The sequence below is a fragment of the Oncorhynchus nerka genome, linkage group LG15 (genome assembly GCF_034236695.1).
Source record: "Oncorhynchus nerka isolate Pitt River linkage group LG15, Oner_Uvic_2.0, whole genome shotgun sequence".
Lineage (NCBI taxonomy): Eukaryota > Metazoa > Chordata > Actinopteri > Salmoniformes > Salmonidae > Oncorhynchus > Oncorhynchus nerka.
Window position 1 is genome coordinate 12372069 of NC_088410.1, and position 23518 is coordinate 12395586.

Genomic DNA, 23518 nt, shown 5'->3' on the forward strand with positions numbered 1-23518 from the left:
ACACACACACACACACACACACACACACACACACACGGACTAACACACACACACACACACACACGGACTAACACACACACACACACACACACACCGGACTACACACACACACACACACACACACACCGGACTAACACACACACACACACACACACACCGGACTAACACACACACACACACACACACACCGGACTAACACACACACACACACACACACCGGACTAACACACACACACACACACACACACACACACCGGACTAACACACACACACACACACACACCGGACTAACACACACACACACACACACACACACACCGGACTAACACACACACACACACAACGGACTAACACACACACACACACACACACACACAACGGACTAACACACACACACACACACACACACACACACACAACGGACTAACACACACACACACACACACACACACACACAACGGACTAACACACACACACACACACACACACACACAACGGACTAACACACACACACACACACACACACACACAACGGACTAACACACACACACACACACACGCACACACAACGGACTAACACACACACACACACACACGCACACACACACACACACACGCACACACACACAACGGACTAACACACACACGCACACACACAACGGACTAACACACACACACACACACCGGACTAACACACACACGCACACACCGGACTAACACACACATCGGACTAACACATGCCGGACACACATAAGGAAGACGTCTCTGTGTGCTTTGAAAGAGCAGCAACTGTAGTGTTGTACTACTACTACTAATATTAATACTACTAATAGTTAATACAACTAATATTAATACTAGGATTGTGGGTTCTATTCCTGGGACCACCCATACGTGAATGTGTGCATGCATGACTGACTGACTGTAAGTTGCTTTGGATGAAAGCATCTGCTAAATGGCTGTTATTATTAATATCAGCAACCCAGAACCAACTAAAATAATTTAATTCACTTTAATAGCTTGCAGTAGGGATCTGCGTGTGAGTATTCAAATGACAATGTGTACAGGGGGGGTGTACTACAAAGCAGGATCAATTAGTTATCCAGCTAACCTTGATAAGCAATCATAAATATCTATTGATTTTCTGACTAATTAATACATTCAAAATGAGATATGTGTTGTTGGTTGAGTCAGTTAAACAATGCCAATTCCAAGCTTCTCTTTCTAAAAACGAGAAAAGGTCATATCATAATATTTAGACAGGCTGACTCATTGAATGGTCTTTGTAGTTTACCCCTCTGGTCTACGCCTCGTCCCATTTGAATCAACACTGAACAATGCTCTTTATACGTCTGACATAACTATTTTAATGGTACATTTAATAGTCTTGTGTTTTGTATGTGTGTGTGTGTGTGTGTGTGTGTACACATTTTACTATACTTGTGAGTACCAGAAGTCCTCATGAATAGTAAACTAACTAAAATTCAGAGAAGTAAGGACTTTTTTTGGCAGTCTTCAATTGTAAAAAGGTTATTTTAGGCTTAGGGGTTAGGTTTACAGTTAGGGTTTAGGGATTAGGAAAAATAGGATTTTGAATGGGAATCAATTATTGGTCCCCAAAGAGTCCTGCAATGAAGCCCATTATCTGTAGTTTAGGTAACAGTCTCTCCAGCTAACATCCCACTCCTCGTCATTCCCAAAGAGACTGGCCTTTCAGCCATAGAAATAAGAATAGAAAGGTGTCTCCATTCAAGTCAATGATGGCATAATGGGTGGACTGGCAGCCATTTTGAGTGTATCCATGCCAGGAAGTAAAAGCAGGAAGTGTAGCCTTTAATCTGTGCTGTGATTTGTTGAGTGAACTAAACTGATGTTTAAAAAAAAATACATTCCATTGCATGAGCCACATCAGTTAGTATCATTTTACATTACCATGGCAATGGTTGATAGAACATTTCCAAAATACCATGAACATTATTGCATCACAATAGAAGGCAGGCATTATTTGCAAGTGTACCCATGAGTTTGCCAGGGTTAGAGCTTCCAAGCCCATTCTATTCATATTTCTATGCTTTCAGCAATCTCAGTGTTCAATATGCACTGGATTTATGGCGGAGTTGCTCCTTGGTTGTTGGAAATAACATTCATATTTCCCACGACAACGTGTGGAGCCTCAATTAGAATACAAAGTAAAAACAACATTTAGTTGTTAGCTAGGCAAGTTATTTTTAGGTTTCAAAATCTAAACAGAGGTTTTGTGGTTGGAATTGAAGTAGGTATTTACTTCATTTAAATTCCAGTCAATTCAGTACACTGAAATGTCAATTCTCTTCAAGACTTTTCAATGAGGGAAATGTGGAATTGGAGTTGTTTACTTTCTGAATTGACCCCAACCCTGCACAAAAGCCCATTTTTGTCCTCGAGGCTTCCACGCGTTTACTTTTTCTTCCATTGAGGCCCCCATTATTAGCCAAATAATTGCCATTCTGCACAACAAAAACATTCAGACAGGCCCACCCATTGGGCTAATGATGGACTAGACAGGGGCGGCAGGGTAGCCTAGTGGTAGCCTAGTGGTTAGAGCGCTGGACTAGTAACTGGAAGGTTGCAATTTCAAACCACCGAGCTGACAAGGTACAAATCTGTCGTTCTGCCCCTAAACAGGCAGTTAACCCACTGTTCCTAGGCCGTCATTGAAAATAAGAATTTGTTCTTAACTGACTTGCCTGGTTAAATAAAGGTAAAATAAAATAAAAATCGACCCTATATTATAGGCTACCCTTGCCTTGCCACAGTCATTCTATAAGAATACAATTATATACTTTGTATGGTAGGGTATACTTTATTCTGTAGACACTAGGAAATACTCTGACAGGTTACATGATTACAGTGTGCTGTATTCTAGTATATACTCTGATAGTTTACATTATTACTATTCTACCAGATTCTAGGATATAATCTGATACATTATGATTCTAGGATATACTCCGATAGGTTACATGATTCTACTGGATTCTAGGATATACTTTGATAGTTCACTGCCAAGAAGGCCAGCACCCCGGAATCACCTCTTCACTGTTGACGTTGAGACTGGTGTTTTGCGGCTACTATTTAATGAAGCTGCCAGTTGAGGACTTGTGAGGCGTCTGTTTCTCAAACTAGACATTCTAATGTACTTGTCCTCTTGCTCAGTTGTGCACCGGTGCCTCCCACTCCTCTTTCTATTCTGGTTAGAGCCAGTTTGCTCTATTCTGTGAAGAGAGTAGTACACAGCGTTGTACGAGATCTTCAGTTTCTTGGCAATTTCTCGCATGTAATAGCCTTCATTTCTCAGAACAAGAATAGACTGACAAGTTTCAGAAGAAAGTTATTTTGTTTCTGGCCATTTTGAGCCTGTAATCGAACCCACAAATGCTGATGCTCCAGATACTCAACTAGTCTAAAGAAGGCCAGTTTAAATGCTTCTTTAATCAGAACAACCGTTTTCAGCTGTGTTAACATAATTGCAAAAGGGTTTTTCTAATGATCAATTAGTCTTTTAAAATGATAAATGTGGATTATCTAACACAATGTGCCATTGGAACACAGGAGTGATGGTTACTGACACCTATGTAGATATTCAATTAAAAATCATCCGTTTTCAGTCATTTACAACATTAACAATGTCTACACTGTATTTCTGATCAATTTGATGTTATTTTAAATGGACAAATGTTTTGCCTTTCTTTCAAAAACAAGGACATTTCTAAGTGACCCCAAACTTTTGAACGGTAGTGTATATATTTAAATAAATCCTACAAACCCAATCAAGGAGTCAAAATATTGTTTCATTACAAATACAACCTATGATACAACTGGAAACATAAAGAACAAGATCATATCAGAGATGACTTCATGGCTAGAATGTCAGACCATGATCTCTAGACCAGTGTTTGTTCATCCTGGCCCTGGGGACCCAGAAGGTTCACATTTCTGTTTTTGCCTCTACTATCACTACACAACTGCTTCAACTAATCAACTCAACATTAAGCCTTTGATTATTCGAATCAGGTTTGTTAATGTGCCAGGACACGTTCCCCAGGAGGACCTGGATTAGGAAGCACTCACTGCTCTAGAGTCGTGTTTACCAAACTCGGTCCTCGGCATCCCAAGGGGTGCACGTTTTGGTTTTTGCCCGAGCACTACACAGCTGATTTAAAATATCGTTTAATGTTACGTTGATTGTTTGAATCAGCTGTGTTGTGCTCGGGCAAAAACCCAAAGGTGCTCCCCTTGGGTGCCCAGGACTGGGAAACACTACTCTAGGCATTCACTTCTATTTTGGTTTGTTGTCAGTTTGTCCACAAGAGGGTGATGCACTATCAGAGAACAAGGGAGAATACGTTCTGGGATGAGATGGGCTGGGATGGGATGAGATGGGATGGGATTAGATGGGATGGGATGAGATGTGATGGGCTGGGATGGGATGAGATGGGATGAGATGGGCTGGGATGGGATGAAATGGGCTGGGATGGGATGAGATGAGATGGGCTGGGATGAGATGGAATGGGATGGAATGGGATTAGATGGGATGAGATGGGCTGGGATGAGATGAGACGAGATGGGCTGGGATGAGATGGAATGGGATTAGATGGGATGAGATGGGATGAGATGAGATGGGATGAGATGGATGGGATGAGATGAGATGGGCTGGGATGAGATGGGATTAGATAAAATGGGATGAGATGAGATGAGATGGGCTGGGATGAGATGGGATGGGATGAGATGGGCTGGGATGAGATGGGATGAGATGAGATGGAATGGGATTAGATGGGATGAGATGGGATGAGATGAGATGAGATGGGATGAGATGGATGGGATGAGATGAGATGGGATTAGATAAAATGGGATGAGATGAGATGAGATGGGCTGGGATGAGATGGGATGGGATGAGATGGGCTGGGATGAGATGGGATGAGATGAGATGGGCTGGGATGAGATGGGATGGAATGGGATTAGATGGGATGGAATGGGATTAGATGGGATGGAATGGGATTAGATGGGATGAGATGGGCTGGGATGGGTGGGATGAGATGGGCTGGGATGAGATGGGATTAGATGGGATGGGATGAGATGAGATGGGCTGGGATGAGATGGGATGGGATGAGATGGGCTGGGATGAGATGGGATGGGATGAGATGGGATGGGCTGGGATGGGATGAGATGGGCTGGGGATGGGATGGGATGGGATGGGATGAGATGGGATGAGATGGGATGAGATGAGATGGGCTGGGATGAGATGGGATTAGATGGGATGAGATGAGATGGGATGGGATGAGATGGGATGGGATGAGATGAGATGGGATGAGATGGAATGGGATTAGATGGGATGAGATGGGATGGGATGAGATGAGATGAGATGGGATGAGATGGGCTGGGATGAGATGGGATGGGATTAGATGGGATGGGATGAGATGGGATGGGATGGGCTGGGATGAGATGAGATGGGCTGGGATGAGATGAGATGAGATGAGATGGGATGCTGATAACTGAAGCGCTGTGCTAGCAGGCTTCATTATATTCCAGCTCCCTGGCTGCACATAGATTCCTGGTGTCCAAATAGATTCCTGGTGTCCAAATAGATTCCTGGTGTCCAAATAGATTCCTGGCGTCCAAATAGATTCCTGGCGTCCAAATAGATTCCTGGTGTCCAAATAGATTCCTGGTGTCAATAAATGTACCCTTCGATGGTAAGAACCCTTTTAAAGGAAAACTGAGCATGCTGTTACTTCGTGGGTAAATTATAGGGCCTGTGGTGTTTTGGTTGTTACGTCGTGGTAAATTATAGGGCCTGTGGTGTTTTGGTTGTTACTTCGTGGTAAATTATAGGGCTTGTGGTGTTTTGGTTGTTACTTCGTGGTAAATTATAGGGCCTGTGGTGTTTTGGCTGTTACTTCGTGGTAAATTATAGGGCCTGTGGTGTTTTGGTTGTTACTTCGTGGTAAATTATAGGGCCTGTGGTGTTTTGGTTGTTACTTCGTGGGTAAATTATAGGGCCTGTGGTGTTTTGGTTGTTACTTCGTGGTAAATTATAGGGCCTGTGGTGTTTTGGTTGTTACTTCGTGGGTAAATTATAGGGCCTGTGGTGTTTTGGTTGTTACTTCGTGGTAAATTATAGGGCCTGTGGTGTTTTGGTTGTTACTTCGTGGTAAATTATAGGGCCTGTGGTGTTTTGGTTGTTACTTCGTGGGTAAATTATAGGGCCTGTGGTGTTTTGGTTGTTACTTCGTGGTAAATTATAGGGCCTGTGGTGTTTTGGTTGTTACCTTGTGGTAAATTATAGGGCCTGTGGTGTTTTGGTTGTTACTTCGTGGTAAATTATAGGGCCGGTGGTGTTTTGGTTGTTACTTCGTGGGTAAATTATAGGGCCGATGGTGTTTTGGTTGACCTGTATTTTAACCTTTTTATTTAGAGCTTTTTCCAGAAATGTGAATTAGACCATATTGACTGAGGATGGGTCTGGACCATCTGACATAAAAAGAAAAGGGGACAGTTTGATGAAAAGCTTTAAATAAAAGCACAAATCTAGGTCATGTGACATGATGAACTAAAACACAGGGCCCTCCTATGTTCATATTTCAACAAAGGGAAGTGGGAGATTGACTCTATCCATGTAACGGAATGTCTTTATAATAACATGCATGATGAAATGAGGCAACATTTCACGTTTGTGTTTATAAGCCTACATGTCTAGGTTATAATCTTGCTATGAATTCATAACGTTGTAATAGCTATAGCTGCTAGCACTTAACTCATAACTCATCCATAACGTTGTAATAGCTATAGCTGCTAGCACTTAACTCATAACTCATCCATAACGTTGTAATAGCTATAGCTGCTAGCACTTAACTCATAACTCATCCATAACGTTGTAATAGCTATAGCTGCTAGCACTTAACTCATAACTCATCCATAACGTTGTAATAGCTATAGCTGCTAGCACTTCACTCATAACTCATCCATAACGTTGTAATAGCTATAGCTGCTAGCACTTAACTCATAACTCATCCATAACGTTGTAATAGCTATAGCTGCTAGCACTTCACTCATAACTCATCCATAATGTTGTAATAGCTATAGCTGCTAGCACTTAACTCATAACTCATCCATAACGTTGTAATAGCTATAGCTGCTAGCACTTAACTCATAACTCATCCATAACGTTGTAATAGCTATAGCTGCTAGTGTTATATAAATATTCATACACATAGCTCATATATTATACAGCGCTAAGCTAATCCGCCTGACTCAAGTCATTTGACGTACCCCTGCTAAAACAGGAACCAGGTCACTCTCCCTGCAATAAAACTGCCCCCCTCTGATCTGTTGTTTCACGACCCCCTCTGTTCTCTTGTTTCACGACCCCCTCTGTTCTCTTGTTTCACGACCCCCTCTGTTCTCTTGTTTCATGACCCCCTCTGCTCTCCCATATCAGATCCCCTGACACACAAATATCTTCTTGCATAAACACACCCATCTCACCCCCCTCTACTGGTCGGGTGCCCAGAACAGAAGACTGCTGTGCACCAATGGGGCTCCTGCTCTGGCTAGAGCAGGTCCGCCTCCAACCTTTCGGGACCATTCAGAAGACCAACACGACAAGACTCCACCTACATATTCCATGTATAAAATCTGCTGTTAACCAATGCCTAAGCCCCTTTTTTCACCTGACTCCATACTGAGTTATATGAACTAGGTCCGTGCACGTAAAACTGCAGGACAAGATATCTTTTGACTCATTAAAACTGCCTTTTGTTACAACTGAAATCCACTCTGTCCAGCGCCCGTGATTTGGTCTCGACTCTCCAGTATTTAAACACTAACAAACTTGGTAGCATGAGGATGGTTATTCCTGAATTCGATCTATGATAAGTTGGTGTGAGAGGACGAAACAGATCAACGGCTCAAAATCAGACGGAAGAGTGACCTGTCCACAGGAGAAAATCAGCCATTCATCTTGCCTCAGGAAATCTGATCGGAGCGCTCTACTTTAAAGGTAAGCAGAGCCTGTTTAATCGAAATCTGCATATTGTATCTTAGCCTAAACCAAATTTTGATCAGAAAGTACTGAGCGTGAGTATGAATCGTTGCCAAATTATTTTTTACATAAGAACCTAAGGCACTGATCAAAGATATCTTGTTTTGTAAAAAAAAAAAAAAAATGATTTTTTGTATTAATTGGCCTATACTGAGTTATTTTAATAGGAATGTGTGAATTGTGATTGACCAATGTGTTAAATTCCTTCGGGACCCTGTTTGTTCTGAAATCTGATAGAGGTGAGGTTAAGCAGAGAGCAGTGTTTTAACATGTAAAGGACACACTTATGGATGTTGGAAATTCAAGGTGAATGTCGTACGAATGAATGTAGTATTGAGAAAACGTATGAACTAGAGTTGACGTTCCACGATTTTGAGACCGGGGAAATTAAATTGAGAGAAACGTTTGTTGAGGAGTAACCGCCAGGTTGAGTTACGTAACTGGGCTATTATGCACTTGTGCTGATAGACAAAGCCACCTAGTAGTCGAATCATCGTGACGCTTTGATTGACAGCGGCCGGGCTAAAACACTGATTTTCAGTCTTTCATTCCTGTTGGTATTGCCGAAAGTGTTAAAATTGTTCTGACAATTGTTATAGAATCGCCTGAATTTTCTGATATATTGTCCCAGAAGGTGATTGCTGAATTATTTGGAGAAAGTATTTAAATAAATCACTGAACAAATCTGAATAAAATAAACCGGTCCCTAAAGTACTAAAATTATTCTGACAATTGATATAGAACCGCTTGAATTTACTGATATAAGTTCCAAAAGGAAGTTACTGAATTGTTTCTAGAAAGTATTTAAATAAGCCGCCGAGCTGAGTACAGACTTTGATTGACAGATGCTAAGCTAAACACTGATTTTTGGGTTTTTCTATTTCTATCCATATTTCCTAAAGAGATAGAATTATTCTGACAATTGTTATAGAATCGCTTGAATTTACTGATATAAGTTCCAAAAGGAAGTTACTGAATTATTTGCAGAAAGTATTTAAATAATTCACTGAACAACTTTTAGTTCTCTAAATTTCTAAATATCTATATTTCCTACAGAGCTAGAATTACTCTGACAATTGTTATAGAGCCGCATATATTCACTAATATATTGTTCCAAAAGGAAATCGCCGAATCATTTCTAGAAAATACCTAAATAAATCGCTGAACAAATTCAAATTACATGCCAGAGAAGCACACACGTGAATGCCACCACGTTACTGATAAGATCTTTCTGTGCGAGGGTGGGGGCGCATGGGAGAAGTCTGAGCCAGCACCACAGCACATCCCTGGTCTCGATCAAGGACGGGCTGAGTATACAAAGATAGAAATAAACACCACACAAAGGACTGATTAAAACCTAGATAACACATTATACACATTATCAGACAAATTATTTTGTGATAAAATGGCTGCAGCCACCACGCCCAAACTTAAATTCAATGACTTTTTAGATCAGCGCATGACTGATAGAGCGGGAGGGAAAGGACAGTAATAGAAAGACACCCACATCGAAGGCATAGTGAAGGGAAAGGTGACGGACGTGACCGACACCCAGAGGGTCACCACCACCCGGACGTCTGTCCGACAGGCTGGACTGAGAGCTAAAGGAGTGACCGCTAGAGAACACTGGGACTCTGAACGGGGTGGAGCCAGCATGTATCCCCTACGCCCAGCAGCTGGTCCACACTACTTAGAGTACCAACCTTGGAAAATGACTGACCTATACCGGTCCACCCAGAGGGGTGTGCTACAACTGTGGAACTCCTGGCCATTATTCACGGTATTGTCAACAGCCACTCTCCACTCAGCAACAGCAATGGAGAGAAAGGGGAAGTGGAAGAGGAAGTGGGGGAAACCCACCTCTGCAACACCATCAACCAGGACCCAGTCACCCGCAGCAGTCAGCACCTGCATACAACCACCCCGGACCTACTCACATGCAACAGCAGCAGGGAGGATACAACCAACCGCAGTTCCAGGGAATGGCTGGGGACACCATGCCCTGGCCATGAAGATGCCCACCACCCACGGCAGGAGAAGGGAGACAACATTTTCAACAGCACACTGAACCAACTATGATGTGTGAAGTTGAGGGTGTCTCCCATCAGTTCCTGGTAGACACAGGATGCACCTATTCTACTATCAAGTTCCCTCAAATACTACTGAAAGTGGAGTGGAAGTATCCACCAACCCTCCCTCTTCAACACCTGATCGCCCAGTAAGGATTATGATGATGCCACTCCTGCCGACGCCCACGCTGTCTGAAACCCAAGAAGTGTACTGGCTAAAATGCCTACCCACAGGGCCTGCCACCCCTCACATCCAGTTTAAGTTCAACCAACTGACAGCTCAAATCTACACTCTGCACCCATACAAGACTCCCCAAGCTGAGACACTGATGGCTGCCCCTACACTGCAGACTGGGACGAAGACATGATGCACCTGACCCCACCTATCAGGTGTTGTACCATTGTGTGTGGCCCAGAGGGGGTGGCAGCACCGGTCATCCTACGACCAAGGAACCTCCATGCACCCCTGGCCTGGACGGCTGAAGCATCAACAGCTTTTGCACTCCTGAAAACAGATCTATCAGCGGCAGCAGCGCTGATTGCACCTGACTACAACAACAAGTTCCATTTGGATGTTTCTGAAAATGAAGGATTCACCTCATCCGTTCTTTTCCAGAAACAAGAGGGGGAGAGAAAGGTATTGATGGAGGTAGGACAGACAACATGTTCCAGATACGTTGCTGCAGTGGCAAAAGCTATTGTCATCCATTGGAGATCCACACCCACCATGGCATTGCTGCATATCTGATGAGCAAAGAATTCACGTTCAGTGCTGAAAGAAAAACCAAGATCCAGAACAAATGCACACAGTCACATATCACGTTTGTGAACACCGACAAAAACATGGCAGATGCACTCAACGCAGAAGAAGGACTGCCCCACTCTTGTGCTGAAAGAGCGGCACAAGAACTAAAACTGAGACCAGACCTGAAGAATGAACCACTGACTAATCCCGACCACTGGCTGTACACTGATGATTACTGCTACAAAGGAGAAGAAGGAAACACAGCAGCCTATGCAGTGGTACAGCAACTCCCAGACGGCTCACATGTGACCCTTGAATCAGCCATCATCCCTCAACCAGCACCTGCCCAATTAGCTGAAATCATCGGATTGACACAGGCCCTCGCCAGAGGAAAAGGAAAGACTGTGAATATCTATACAGACTCAGCCTATGCCCATGGAGCAGTCCACACTGATGGACCCAGAACTTTTATGAGAAGCACATGGCCCCACACACGAAGGCAAACTAAAGACCCTTCAAAAGGTCTCGCACATCTGGTGGCACCCTCATATGATTAGAAATGACTGACTTATTTTGTGCGAATGCAACATATGTGGCAGCCACAACCCAAAGAAACCATATCAAACACCAATGGGCTCATACCCAGTACCTAATGCATGTTTTCAGGACATTAGTATAGACTACACCGACATGTGCCCTGACAATGTATCTAAAGGCAAACGCTATCTCCTAGTTATGGTAGATAGGTTCTCCAAATGGGTAGAAGCAATACCAGCAGCAAAGGGGGATGCTAGGTCAGTCGTTAAGTGGCTACAAACCAAACTAATACCCAGGTATGGCATATAAGACAAATCAGATCTGAAAATGTCTCACATTTAAGTAACAAACACCTAAGACAGGTGGAAGAAAGATTTGACATAACACACAGATTCGGTTCTGTGTACTACCCCCCGGTCCCAAGGTCTGGTGGAACATGCAAAAGCTAAGATAGCTAAAGTATGTGCAGGTACGAAGTTGACATGGGTTGAAGTCCTGCCTCTGGTGCTGATGGCCATGAGAGCCTCACCAGGAGCAGGCACCCATCTCTCTCCTCATGAGATAATGACTGGAAGAGTCATGCCTGGTCCACCAAGGGAGGGAGGTCATATGCCCGCTCTTGATGTACAACAAATTGTAATGTCTGATTATGTGAAAAAACTGACGGTTCTCTCTGCAGCACTCTCTACCCAGGTTCACAAGGTCCAGGAGGTGGAGCTGCCGGGGGACACGCCACCACTGAAGGTAAAGGTTGGTGAGTGGGTGAGGGTTAAAGTCCACAAGAGAAAGTGGCTGGAACCCAGGTGGACTGGACCGTACGAAGTGAAGGAGGTTACTTCACACTCAGTCCAGGTCAAAGGTAAATCAGGCGCACCTTGGCACCACCTTACACATTGCACCCCAGCCCCAACTCCTTCCAGAACACTGACTGAAGTCAGAGCTGATTTGAGCGGCCTAAATTCGATTCCAAATGAAGACACTCCTTACTCAGGTGATGCGGCATCAAACTCCGCCTCCCCTGAAAAAGGAACCTCGCCCAGTTAGAGGGACATTTTTCCCTCCCTGGGTGAGGCTGGGGATATCTGGCCCCTTATTTGTGATATTCCTACTGATATTTGGGGTGTCCCTGGGCACTTTCACATGGTTAATAGAACAACAAACACATACTAAAGCATCAACCCCTCTCACCCCAACCCCTATCCCTGATATCATTCCTAGCACCATTCCCTTCAATCTCACACGCACCAAACGTCGCACTACACCTACAGACCCACCATGCACACCAGACAAGGTTAGAAGCACCACCTTATGTATACCCACGAATGCAACCACCGCCATTGCACTATAGTTTTCACGTCTTAAAAGACGTGAAGAGGGGGACACAAAAATGTGGTTCCTACCAAATTGTTTGGTTGCTTCATATTTTGGTTCTATGGTTCACGTCTAATAGATGTGAAGAGGGGGATTTGTTATATAAATATTCATACACATAGCTCATATATTATACAGCGCTAAGCTAATCCGCCTGACTCAAGTCATTTCACGTACCCCTGCTAAAACAGGAACCAGGTCACTCTCCCTGCAATAAAACTGCCCCCCTCTGATCTGTTGTTTCACGACCCCCTCTGTTCTCTTGTTTCACAACCCCCTCTGCTCTCCCATATCAGATCCCCTGACACACAAATATCTTCTTGCATAAACACACCCATCTCACCCCCCTCTACTGGTCGGGTGCCCAGAACAGAAGACTGCTGTGCACCAATGGGGCTCCTGCTCTGGCTAGAGCAGGTCCGCCTCCAACCTTTCGGGACCATTCAGAAGACCAACACGACAAGACTCCACCTACATATTCCATGTATAAAATCTGCTGTTAACCAATGCCTATGCCCCTTTTTTCACCTGACTCCATACTGAGTTATATGAACTAGGTCCGTGCACGTAAAACTGCAGGACAAGATATCTTTTGACTCATTAAAACTGCCTTTTGTTACAACTGAAATCCACTCTGTCCAGTGCCCGTGATTTGGTCTCGACTCTCCAGTATTTAAACACAAACACTAGCACTTAACTCATAACTCATCCATAACGTTGTAATAGCTATAGCTGCTAGCACTTCACTCATAACTCATCCATAACGTTGTAATAGCTATAGCTGCTAGCACTTAACTCATAACTCATCCGTAACGTTGTAATAGCTATAGCTGCTAGCACTTAACTCATAACTCATCCGTAACGTTGTAATAGCTATAGCTGCTAGCACTTCACTCATAACTCATCCGTAACGTTGTAATAGCTATAGCTGCTAGCACTTCACTCATAACTCATCCATAACGTTGTAATAGCTATAGCTGCTAGCACTTAACTCATAACTCATCCATAACGTTGTAATAGCTATAGCTGCTAGCACTTAACTCATAACTCATCCATAACGTTGTAATAGCTATAGCTGCTAGCACTTAGCCCACACACATTTGTCACTGCTTACATATCGGTGTCTAAGCCTGTAATAAAACGTTATGAGTTGCTTCTGACAGGAAACAGAAGCGAATTCTTATGTGAGTGGAAATTGAGTATAAAAAAAACAATGTAGTCACTGGTGAGATTGAATATATGTCTGATGGTCTGGTGCTGGATAGATAATAATACATTTTAAAAGTAGTGAATTGCCCCTTTTAAAGGACAAGTTCACCTTTTCATCACCCAAATATGTCATGTTTAGAAATGGCAATGCTCTCGGTATAGTGCTGGGGGTCTTTAGGTGCTGTAGGCCTATAACATGAAATTGTGTCCTTCTTAACTTTATCTACAAGGTTCTATTCCATGTTGTACTTGACTTGAGCGATACTTCCCCGTGTCGGTACTTCCCCGTGTCATTACTTCCCCGTGTCGATACTTCCCCGTGTCGGTACTTCCCCGGGCAGTGGGTACTTCCCCGTGTCGGTACTTCCCCGTGTCGGTACTTCCCCGTGTCGGTACTTCCCCGTGTCGGTATTTCCCCGTGTCGTTACTTCCCCGTGTCGTTACTTCCCCGTGTCGGTACTTCCCCGTGTCGTTACTTCCCCGTGTCGTTACTTCCCCGTGTCGGTACTTCCCCGTGTCATTACTTCCCCGTGTCGTTACTTCCCCGTGTCGGTACTTCCCCGTGTCGGTATTTCCCCGTGTCGTTGCTTCCCCGTGTCGGTACTTCCCCGTGTCGTTACTTCCCCGTGTCATTACTTCCCCGTGTCGTTGCTTCCCCGTGTCGTTACTTCCCCGTGTCGTTACTTCCCCGTGTCGTTACTTCCCCGTGTCATTACTTCCCGTGTCGTTACTTCCCGTGTCCCGGTTACTTCCCGTTGCTTGTCATTACTTCCCGTGTGCTTCCCGTTACTTCCCGTGTCGGTACTTCCCGTGTCGGTATTTCCCGTGTCGTTACTTCCCGTGTCGGTACTTCCCGTGTCGTTACTTCCCGTGTCGGTACTTCCCGTGGTACTTCCCGTGTCGTTACTTCCCGTGTCGTTACTTCCCGTGTCGTTACTTCCCCGTGTCGTTACTTCCCCGTGTCGTTACTTCCCCGTGTCGTTACTTCCCCGTGTCGTTACTTCCCCGTGTCGTTGCTTCCCCGTGTCGTTACTTTCCCGTGTCGTTGCTTCCCCGTGTCGTTACTTCCCCGTGTCGTTACTTCCCCGTGTCGGTACTTCCCCGTGTCGTTACTTCCCCGTGTCGGTACTTCCCCGTGTCGGTACTTCCCCGTGTAGCCCGCGCAATGTTGCCGCTTCAAAAACAACATATTTGGGTGTTTTAGGAGCATTTGTTTGTGTTTTATCTGTGTCCCCTACAACTGCAGAATGAGCATGAGGAAGTCTATTGCTGATGGGGTACATTTCTCATAACCAAGTAAAAAATCTATTAAAAAATATTAAAAAGTTGTCAGTTTACATGTCATTTACATCCAAGTACAGATTTGTTAAAAAAAGTGAACTTGTCCTTTTAACATGTATTCTACAGCATCATTTTCATGACCTGTGAAATGTATGTAGAACAGTGAGGTGACCACAGCATGTGATGGTGGTGTAGGGGAACAGAACAGTGTGAAACGGTTTCCTGTGACCAAGTTGACCGAGTCTGAGGAGAATGCTGATGAGATGCTGAGAAAGATCAGACCAATGAAGAGCAGTAAGTGTGTGTGTAAGATATGAGAATGAGATATTGAAAAACCTGTGGGAAGATTCTAGTACGTCCAATAAGTACCAATATTAATATGTTCATGTTCGTTTTATGTCACTAGTCAATATTTCTATACCTTCCTTATATCTTGTCATCTTAGTTGTTTTAGGGAGCCAGATATTTGGCTGTTTCAACTCTGCTGCTGACCACTCTGGAGGAGCTCACTGAAGATCAGCTGAAGACATTTCAGTGGATCCTGAATAGTGAACAGCTGTTTAGCTCTCCTCCCATCCCAGAGAGCCAGCTGGAGAACACTGACAGACAGGACACAGTGGATCCTGAATAGTGAACAGCTGTTTGGCTTTCCTCCCATCCCAGAGAGCCAGCTGGAGAACACTGACAGACAGGACACAGTGGATCCTGAATAGTGAACAGCTGTTTGGCTTTCCTCCCATCCCAGAGAGCCAGCTGGAGAACACTGACAGACAGGACACAGTGGATCCTGAATAGTGAACAGCTGTTTAGCTCTCCTCCCATCCCAGAGAGCCAGCTGGAGAACACTGACAGACAGGACACAGTGGATCCTGAATAGTGAACAGCTGTTTAGCTCTCCTCCCATCCCAGAGAGCCAGCTGGAGAACACTGACAGACAGGACACAGTGGATCCTGAATAGTGAACAGCTGTTTGGCTTTCCTCCCATCCCAGAGAGCCAGCTGGAGAACACTGACAGACAGGACACAGTGGATCCTGAATAGTGAACAGCTGTTTAGCTCTCCTCCCATCCCAGAGAGCCAGCTGGAGAACACTGACAGACAGGACACAGTGGATCCTGAATAGTGAACAGCTGTTTGGCTTTCCTCCCATCCCAGAGAGCCAGCTGGAGAACACTGACAGACAGGACACAGTGGATCCTGAATAGTGAACAGCTGTTTAGCTCTCCTCCCATCCCAGAGAGCCAGCTGGAGAACACTGACAGACAGGACACAGTGGATCAGATGGTGAAGAGATACGGCCCTGAGGGAAATGAATCGGCAGGTTCTGGCAGTGAAGTTAGAGGTCCACCTCTGTAGGTGGTAACACAGCAAGACGATCGGTTCCATGATGAAATAGTTAAGCAATAAGGCCAGAGGAGGTGTTGTTTATGGCAAATACACCACAGCTAAGGACTGTTCATATGCACGATGCAACTCGGAGTGCCTGGACACAGCCCTTAGCCCTGGTATATTGCAATATACCACAAACCCCCAAGGTGGCTTATTGCTATTATAAACTGGTTACCAACGTAATTAGAGCAGTAAAAATAAATGTTTTTTCATACCCATGGTATACGGTCTCATATACCACAGCCGTCAGCCAATCAGCATTCAGGGCTCGAACCACCCAGTTTATAATGAGAGATAGAGATTATATTCACACAAAGATCACCCATCTTGATGACTGTTTCTGAGCTGAAAACGTCAAGCAGAATTTGACAGATGACACATGATCCTGTATAAATCCTGAATGAATCACACTTCCATACGTCTGTAATAATACTTCTGATCATGTCCACTGGTTCCAGAGCTGTCTGAATGTGAATCAGTCAACAGTTCAGTTAGTAAGGGGTAAGCATATTGGCAATACATCAACTCTGCTGCTGGCTACTCTGGTGGGGCTCACACTCACTGAAGAACAGCTGAAGACGTTTCAGACATACCTGACTAGTGTCCAGCTGCCTGACTGAGAGCCAGTTGGAGAACGCTGACAGACAGGTCACAGTGTGTCAGATGGTGGAGAACTACAGCCCTGAGAGAGCTGTGGGGACAGACAGGTCACAGTGGATCAGATAGTGGAGAACTACAGCCCTGAGAGAGCTGTGGGGACAGACAGGTCACAGTGGATCAGATAGTGGAGAACTACAGCCCTGAGAGAGCTGTGGGGACAGACAGGTCACAGTGGATCAGATGGTGGAGAACTACAGCCCTGAGAGAGCTGTGGGGACAGACAGGTCACAGTGGATCAGATGGTGGAGAACTACAGCCCTGAGAGAGCTGTGGGGACAGACAGGTCACAGTGGATCAGATGGTGGAGAACTACAGCCCTGAGAGAGCTGTGGGGACAGACAGGTCACAGTGGATCAGATGGTGGAGAACTACAGCCCTGAGAGAGCTGTGGGGACAGACAGGTCACAGTGGATCAGATGGTGGAGAACTACAGCCCTGAGAGAGCTGTGGGGACAGACAGGTCACAGTGGATCAGATGGTGGAGAACTACAGCCCTGAGAGAGCTGTGGGGACAGACAGGTCACAGTGGATCAGATGGTGGAGAACTACAGCCCTGAGAGAGCTGTGGGGACAGACAGGTCACAGTGGATCAGATGGTGGAGAACTACAGCCCTGAGAGAGCTGTGGGGATCACACTGATGATCCTGAGGTTGATGAACCAACATAATGTAGCAGAGACGTTACAGAGAGATATTACAGACACAGAATAAGAAAAACTGTTAAGAAAATGTGTCAAACGTTCCTTCAAACAAAGACGACATGATTTAAAAAGATGATGATTGTAGAGGAACGGGACAATGTAATATGAAAAATATACTTGTATCTCTCTTCACTTCTATAGCAGTATCTATCACAGCAACAAGATGGTGGAGAGACTCATCAGACACGGGTCATGATGAAGAGAGAGAGAAGAAACTGGAAGTTCTAGAGTCTGGGACTGACTGGCATCGGGCAGGAAAGACACTGGCATCGCAAAGGATGAAGATTTACTGGTCCCGGTGAGGAGGAGAGGGGATGATTGGGTTCACACTATTAAGGTATGACGTTTCGTCCATATTGGCCTTAATCAGGCTGAATCTCAGGGACTCATTTCACTAACCAGGAAATATCTTCTATTTTGTAGTGTATAAATATCTGGGATAGTGTTTTGTAATTGCATTAATATATTTAATTGCTCTCTCCAATTCAATTAAATTCAATAGAGAGACCTTTTTTAAGGTAACTACGACGTTTCGGCCATATTGGAATCCGCAGTAGAGGAAAACCGGCTCCACCACATGTTTGTTATTGTTTTTGTTGCCTAGCTACGGAGCGTTATGCAGCATGGTAAAAACAACTGCAGTTCATATTGTGCTCTTCTATCGTGTGTAATGATGTCTGAGGAGAAAACAGTGAGGTTGTTTCCAGTAGCTTCTTTGTTGTTGTAATATCTCAAACGGACGTGGCTGTTTAACCATTAAGGATTCCAGCTTTAATCAGACTGAATGTCAGGGACTCATTCCACTATTTTATATTTTGTAGTGTATAACAGGGTTGTGGTCCATTCAGAATTGAACTGCGAATGGCTCATAAATCCAATTCTATTATTTAATTTGAATTTAATTTGAAGTAATAAGCAGGATACAGAATTTTAATGAAAGGAAATAGAGTTGAATTCAGTGAAATTAAAATGTCTCTTCTCTTCTATAGTTGTAGGCTATACAAATATACATCTTGCAAATACAATACCAAACATGTTATATACATGCATATAAAATATTGCTGAAACAATTGATTTTCAGGACAAACTTTTAAAATGAATGATCAAGGGGAAAAAAAACCTGTAGGTATTATATTTCATGAATTTTAAATATTGTTCAATATGGGGGGAATACTACCTTTCCGAAATACTACATTTACTACATTTACTACATTTACTACCTTTACTACATTACTACATTTACTACATTACTACATTTACTACATTTACTACATTACTACATTTACTACCTTTACTACATTACGACATTTACTACATTTACTACCTTTACTACATTTACTACATTACTACATTTACTACCTTTACTACCTTTACTACATTTACTACATTACTACATTTACTACATTTACTACCTTTACTACATTTACTACATTTTTACATTACTACATTTACTACCTTTACTACCTTTACTACCTTTACTACATTTACTACATTTACTACCTTTACTACATTACTACATTTACTACATTTACTACCTTTACTACCTTTACTACCTTTACTACCTTTACTACATTTACTACCTTTACTACATTTACTACATTTACTACCTTTACTACATTTACAACATTTACTACCTTTACTACATTTACTACATTTACTACCTTTACTACATTTACTACATTTACTACATTTACTACCTTTACTACCTTTACTACATTTACTACCTTTACTACATTTACTACCTTTACTACATTTACTACATTTACTACCTTTACTACCTTTACTACATTTACTACATTTACTACCTTTACTACCTTTACTACATTTACTACCTTTACTACCTTTACTACATTTACTACCTTTACTACCTTTACTACATTTACTACATTTACTACCTTTACTACCTTTACTACATTTACTACATTTACTACCTTTACTACCTTTACTACCTTTACTACATTTACTACCTTTACTACATTTACTACATTTACTACCTTTACTACCTTTACTACATTTACTACCTTTACTACCTTTACTACATTTACTACCTTTACTACATTTACTACATTTACTACCTTTACTACATTTATTACATTAGCTTAACCCTCAAGCTGATCCTAAAGCCTTCAAGAATAAGCCAAACAAATGAAATGGTTGGTGGAAATATAATGGTCTATTCTAAGTACTAATTTTAAGTCACTAATGTTAATAGAGTATAATGAACATTGTTTCCAGAGAAAAGTGATATATTCTTTGGTGTCTGGAAGTGTGACCTGTCAGATTCAATGAAACTCATGTTCTATGACAGAGTGAAATGTATTTGAATTACACTGAATTAAATTATTCTTCCTGTCATGCAAATTCAAATTCTACATCCTGTGGGAGGGGGTGGCCAATTGAATTTGTGTATAAAATATCTGATAGTGTTTTTCAATTGCATTAATCTATACTGAACAAAAATATAAACGCAAAATGCAGCAATTTAAACAAATGTACTGAGTTTCAGTTCCTATTGGGAAATCAGTCAATTGAAATAAATACATTAGGCCCTAATCTATTCATTTCACACAGAGGCGCCACCAGGGGTGGGCTTGGGAGGGCATAGACCCACCCACTTAGGAGCCAGGCCCACCCACTGGGGAGCCAGGCTCAGCCAATCAGAATGAGTTTTTCACCACGAAAGGGCTTTATTAAAGACAGAAATACACTTCCGTTTCATCAGCTGTCTGGGTGGCTGGTCTCAGACGATCCCGCAGGTGAAGAAACCGGATGTGGAGGTCCTGGGCTGGCCTGGCGTGGTTACACTTGGTCTGTGGTTGTGACGCGTGTTGGACGTACTACCAAATTCTCTAAAATGACGTTGGATGTGGTTTATGGTGGAGAAATTAGCATTCTGGCAAAAGCTCTGGTGGACATTCCTGCAGTCAGCATGCCAATTGCACGCTCGCTCAAAACTTGATACATCTGTGGCATTGTGTTGTGTGACAAAACTGCACGTTTTAGAGTGGCCTTTTATTGTCACCAGCACAAGATGGACCTGTGTAATGATCATGCTGTGTAATCAGCTTCTTGATATGCCACACCTGTCAGGTGGATGGATTATCTTGGCAAAGGAGAAATGCTCACTAACAGGGATGTAAACAAATTTGTGAACCAAATTTTTGGTGTGTATGGAACATTTCTGGGATATTTTATTTCAGCTCATGAAACATGGGACCAACACTTTACATGTTGTGTTTATATTTTTGTTCAGTATATTTACATTTTTATGTCGTTATTCATATCTACCCCACAAACATGAAGTCATCAACTCACTTTATATTTGTAAGGCTACAAATAAAAAGTAATTGATTAATTTATATTTAGGCTATCATTCATTTCTACAATGAACCTGTCTGATGATAATATGACATGTATCAGATCACATTTTATTGGTCACATTACACATGGTTAGCAGATGTAATTGGTTACATACACATGGTTAGCAAATGTTATTGGTCACATACACATGGTTAGCAGATGTTATTGGTCACATACACATGGTTAGCAGATGTTATTGGTCACATACACATTACATTTACATTTAAGTCATTTAGCAGACGCTCTTATCCAGAGCGACTTACAAATTACACATGGTTAGCAGATGTTATTGGTCACATACACATGGTTAGCAGATGTTATTGGTCACATACACATGATTAGCAGATGTTATTGGTCACATACACATGGTTAGCAAATGTTATTGGTCACATACACATGGTTAGCAGATGTTATTGGTCACATACACATGGTTAGCAGATGTTATTGGTCACATACACATGGTTAGCAGATGTTATTGGTCACATACACATGGTTAGCAGATGTTATTGGTTACATACACATGGTTAGCAGATGTTATTGGTCACATACACATGGTTAGCAGATGTTATTGGTCACATACACATGGTTAGCAGATGTTATTGGTCACATACACATGGTTAGCAGATGTTTTTGGTCACATACACGTGGTTAGCAGATGTTATTGGTCACATACACATGGTTAGCAGATGTGATTGGTCACATACACGTGGTTAGCAGATGTTATTGGTCACATACACATGGTTAGCAGATGTTATTGGTCACATACACATGGTTAGCAGATGTTATTGGTCACATACACATGGTTAGCAGATGTAATTGGTCACATACACATGGTTAGCAGATGTTATTGGTCACATACACATGGTTAGCAGATGTTATTGGTCACATACACATGGTTAGCAGATGTTATTGGTCACATACACATGGTTAGCAGATGTTATTGGTCACATACACATGGGTAGCAGATGTTATTGGTCACATACACATGGTTAGCAGATGTTATTGGTTACATACACATGGTTAGTAGATGTTATTGGTCACATACACATGGTTAGCAGATATTATTGGTCACATACACGTGGTTAGCAGATGTTTTTGGTCACATACATGTGGTTAGCTGATGTTATTGGTCACATACATGTGGTTAGCTGATGTTATTGGTCACATACATGTGGTTAGCTGATGTTATTGGTCACATACACGTGGTTAGCAGATGTTATTGGTCACATACACGTGGTTAGCAGATGTTATTGGTCACATACACATGGTTAGCAGATGTTATTGGTCACATACACATGGTTAGCAGATGTTATTGGTCACATACACATGGGTAGCAGATGTTATTGGTCACATACACATGGTTAGCAGATGTTATTGGTCACATACACATGTTTAGCAGATGTTATTGGTCACATACACATGGTTAGCAGATGGTATTGGTCACATACACATGGTTAGCAGATGTTATTGGTCACATACACATGGTTAGCAGATGTTATTGCAGGTGTAGAGAAATGCTTGTGTTTCTAGCTCTGACAGTGCAGTAATATCTAATAAGTAATATATAACAGTTTCTCAACATATATCCAAAATAGACGTAAATCTAAGTAAGGAACGGATTAAGAATATAAGTTATGTCAGAGCGGCATTGGACTAAGATACAGTGGCGTGGTAGTGAGAATACAACTCATACATATGAGATGGGTGATGCAATATTTACACACGATTGACGTGACTAAGATACCATAGAGTAGTATAGAATACAGCTCATACATATGAGATGGGTGATGCAATATTTACACACGATTGAAGTGACTAAGATACCATAGAGTAGTATAGAATACAGCTCATACATATGAGATGGGTGATGCAATATTTACACACGATTGAAGTGACTAAGATACCATAGAGTAGTATAGAATACAGCTCATACATATGAGATGGGTGATGCAATATTTACACACGATTGAAGTGACTAAGATACCATAGAGTAGTATAGAATACAGCTCATACATATGAGATGGGTGATGCAATATTTACACACGATTGACGTGACTAAGATACCATAGAGTAGTATAGAATACAGCTCATACATATGAGATGGGTGATGCAATATTTACACA

The 23518-nt window shown here is 42.7% G+C and overlaps 1 protein-coding gene across 1 annotated transcript in view; it reads left to right on the forward strand.

The window, feature by feature from the left end:
* The first annotated feature begins 10806 nt into the window (after positions 1 to 10806).
* LOC135560326 (uncharacterized) overlaps positions 10807 to 23518 on the forward strand; it is a 58432-nt gene continuing 45720 nt past the window's right edge. Inside the window, exons 1-5 of the mRNA XM_065002193.1 lie at positions 10807 to 11410; positions 12105 to 12284; positions 14347 to 15146; positions 15445 to 15580; positions 16524 to 16621. Of these exons, the coding sequence (XP_064858265.1) occupies positions 10807 to 11410; positions 12105 to 12284; positions 14347 to 15146; positions 15445 to 15580; positions 16524 to 16621 (1818 nt within the window). The remainder of the gene's footprint in view (positions 11411 to 12104; positions 12285 to 14346; positions 15147 to 15444; positions 15581 to 16523; positions 16622 to 23518) is intronic.